Source organism: Pundamilia nyererei, unplaced genomic scaffold (assembly GCF_000239375.1).
Source record: "Pundamilia nyererei isolate P.nyererei 1_Seehausen unplaced genomic scaffold, PunNye1.0 scaffold00642, whole genome shotgun sequence".
NCBI lineage: Eukaryota > Metazoa > Chordata > Actinopteri > Cichliformes > Cichlidae > Pundamilia > Pundamilia nyererei.
Genome location: NW_005188043.1, coordinates 65,343 through 69,133, shown reverse-complemented (window position 1 = coordinate 69,133; position 3,791 = coordinate 65,343). Strand labels below are relative to the sequence as shown.

At 44.1% G+C, this 3,791-nt stretch overlaps 1 protein-coding gene across 1 annotated transcript in view; it reads right to left on the bottom strand.

Moving 5' to 3' along the window:
- Positions 1 to 1,003: 1,003 nt before the first annotated feature.
- The window catches only part of LOC102195959 (sodium/potassium-transporting ATPase subunit beta-2-like), a 39,056-nt gene continuing 36,268 nt past the window's right edge, over positions 1,004 to 3,791 (bottom strand). The window contains exons 8-9 of the mRNA XM_013907954.1: positions 1,450 to 1,600; positions 1,004 to 1,245 (exon numbers count right to left, since the gene is read on the bottom strand). Of these exons, the coding sequence (XP_013763408.1) occupies positions 1,004 to 1,245; positions 1,450 to 1,600 (393 nt within the window). The remainder of the gene's footprint in view (positions 1,246 to 1,449; positions 1,601 to 3,791) is intronic.

The window sequence follows — 3,791 nt, the reverse complement described above, 5'->3', positions numbered from 1 at the left end:
TGCAGGGGCGTTACACAGGCCAAAAGTAAGGACTCTGAACTGAAACAGGCCACAGTGCGTGATAAAAGCAGTCTTTGGTTTAGCTTCTTCAGCAATGGGGACCTGCCAGTAACCTCGAGCGAGGTCTAGTGTTGTGAGAATCTTCCCTCTCGACAAAGAGTCCAGTGATTCATCCACTCGTAGGAGTGGGTAAGAATCTATCACGGTCAGCTTTTTTTATTCGACGGAAGTCAACACAGAACCGTGGTTCGCGGGGGGGTTTGTTCACAATCACCACGGGAGCTGCCCATAGTCCTGATGCAGGTTCGATGATGTTATCCTGTAGCATTTTTTCCACTTGCTCTTCTACGATTTGCTTTTTAGCTGGTGAGGTGCGGTATGGTGGCAAGTTAACAGGCTTTGCATCCTCAGTTACAATGACATGTTCTGACAGAGAAGTGCAACCAAGGTGGCCGTCAAACAGGTCGCTGTAACTTTCTAACAACTCTAACAGTCTTTCTCACTCCACAGAATCCAAGTTAGCTTCTGCAGCCTTGTCATGGACAGAGAGCTGCTGAGTGTCCTGCAGAGTCATTGTTCCACAATCAAAATCAGCTTCCACAAAGCCATTTTCACAGAGTTCATCAAGACATGGGGGGTTATCGTCCATAAGTACAGTTCTTGTTGGGACATGTATTGTTAGTGAAGTGCGAGTCATAAAGTCCATCCCAAGAACAAAGGGGGATGACAGGTCCTGCACTATCACAAACCGCTGATAGACTCGCTTGCCCATGAATCCAATGGTTATTCCTAATGGACTGCAGTTAGTGCCACTGGCCAGTCTTATGGGTGGAGAATCCCACGGATTCTTTAATGACTGATTTTGTTTTTCTTTTCAGGTAACAGGTCTGCATTTACTGCTGAAAGAGATGCACCTTTATCTAGTGTGGCATCCAGAGCTGCCCCATTAAAGTTCACTTTAACTCTGAGAGGGGTGTTCCATGGTGATTGCGAAGCTCCATCTTCAACGTGATTGAGCACAGGTGTCACACTTGGGTGTGACATAGGCAATGAGAGCTGACTTATTGGCTGGGGGGAGGGTTGCCCCTGTGAAACACTCTCCCCCCCTGAAGTTCCCCTGCCTCCTGCCAGCTGGTTTTGTCTCCCTGACAGGGTCAGTTCCATCTGGATCTGCAGGCTGAGCTACTGGATGGTGATCAGGAGGCAGCGTTTGGGGAAGCTCCGGAGCCATCCTGGGGGAGTGTCCTGAAAATCAGTGGAACAGTTAGGGCACGTATGAGATATAACACCAGGCATGGCACATTTAAAACAACTCCCTCAGCTCCGTTTTTCAGCTGAAATCGGGAAGGCTGTGAAAGGCTGGTGCCGAGAACAGAATGCAGCTCATGGGCACACAACACTAGGTCAATTACTGACCTTACAGGCATCCTGTACAGCGCTACTCTGTACTTCTCCACTGCATGTTTACAGATGAGCTTTGCTCCTGTTCAGATGGTGGGCTCCTCAGTCTCCTGAATTCACTCGGCATATGGGCAACAAACGTTGGCAGAGGCTCTTCGGGATGCTGGAAACGGTTCATGATGCCTTTCAAAATGTGCTCCTGGTTGTCAGCAGGCAAAAACATAGTCTTGAAAAGTTCACAAAACTTAGCGTAAGTCGATATATGAGGACCGAGCACACTAAACCACTTCCTTGGTTCCTTAGCTAGGAAGTGTGGTAGTTCTCTGAGGATTTGGGCATTTGCTCGGTCTAAGGAGGTTTTTAAGCATTAACTGATTGTAGCCATTCTTCTGGGTGAAGACTGCCATCATTAGCGAACACAGTGGGCTCTAATTTAGCTTGGTGAAATGCTGCAGCAAGGACTCTGGTTGTATTATTTAGCTCCAGATAATCTGACTGGGATTGGGACAGGTCCCTGGTGGGCTGCGTGGGGCCAGGTGCCCGAGGAAAAGGGTGAGTAATCTGGGCAGCTGGTACTTTTGGGACTGGTCTTTTTTGTTGAGTCCACTGCTCCAAAATATTCCTCTGGAGGTCCAAAGACTCATGAAGGCACTGCTGAAGCATATCAACCTCTGCTTGTAGACTTTGCACTTTATGCCCAAGGTCAGCAGTACTATGTCTGGCAGTAAGTCGGTTTGGGTGTAACATAAAATCTATATCATTACACACGTCAGTCAAGTCAGGATGAGTAGGCATAATACACACTTATTAAGACCCAAATCTATATAAGGTAACAGTTGTGCTGAAATCAAATTTAGTTCTGATCACACAAAAATATCCAAAGCATGTGAATTCTTAATTTTAGCAGTAAATGTTTCATCTCACTTTGAAACACAGAGGTAGAAGAAGTAAACACCCCAAACCAAAAATTTTTAGCTGCAAAATACATCTAAACTTATGAATAACTGTGTATGAGCAGCACCTTTTCAAGTCAAATTCACTTAAAAACAGCTTCCTAATGAGAACTGTTAAGCCAGCGAGAATCAATAATGAATTCGTTTGAAATATACACTACAATAATGATCCGCCCGACGTCTGCGTCTAGGCCAGCGTGGTCTGTTTCCATGAAGTATGGCAGACGTCCACTTTGCCGCGATGTACCTTTTAATGTATAAATCATCAGCTGCTCAAAGAGACTGCACACTGAGGTCCAAGAGAAGATGTACCTTTTGTAATGTTGGGTTGTGTTCAGTGGTTGAGAGGAGGTGGTAGAGAACTTAGCAGGATAGTAGGAAGAACACACAATCACACTGGTACTGGGAATTCCACAGCGTATCCTTTAATGCACATTCTCTTCAACAACCATACAAGGCCCGGTTGAACGACTGCTGCTTATCAAACATGACACACAGTGTTCATGCGAAAGTTTCTGGAGAGGTAAAACATATAAAGTCTGTCTCTCTCCATGCACTTGTGTGCAAGCACATTGTTCCCGTAATCACATTGAGGGCAGTGGCGCATACTAATGACATCATAAACCCTTGACTTAGGTTGCATTAAAGAGACACCACACCACTGTGACTGTTACACGTGATTGAGAATTATACCAGGGAGTCAAGTACTTCTGATTTGAGGCACTATTTTTCAAAGTATCCAGAGTCAGATGAAGTGAGGAGGTAAATTATTAGCAAGATAATCAACCTCTGTTGGGGTAGCGTTCAGATAGCTGCTCTGCTCTATGTTGGTACAGGCCAAAGGACACCTGAGAAAACAACAATGCAATTTGCATACACGCCCAACAGAGGAGTGGAGGATGTGCTTTTGACTCTACTTAATCTGATTTTCAAACATCTAGAGAGCAAAGGGACTTTTGCAAGACTTCTTTTCATCTATCAATTTTTCTTCTGCTTCTAATACAACACAGCCCCATATTTTAATTCAAAGACTTTTAGCACAGTTTGAAATCAAGAACAATCTGCTGGGCTGGATTTTAGATTTTTTAACTGACAGGTCACAAAGAGTGAGAATAAATGGGGTTCTGTCTGACCCAGTCTTCTCCTCCACAGGTTCTCCCCAAGGGTGTGTTTATCACCCTTATTATCATTCAGAAAATAGAATAAGTGCAATCATATAAATAACTTGGGACCATAATCAATGAAAAACTGAACCTTGATGAGAATTGCAAATTGGTCTGTAAAAATTTGATTTGATTTATTTTGTTTAATTACTGAATATGTGTTTGTCAGGTTTTACCATGTCTGTGTTTGTGAAGCAATACCAGATGCTATCATTTTTCTGTAACGCAAATTTACCTTCAGGTATAAATAAAGTAACCTTAACCCTCACCCAAC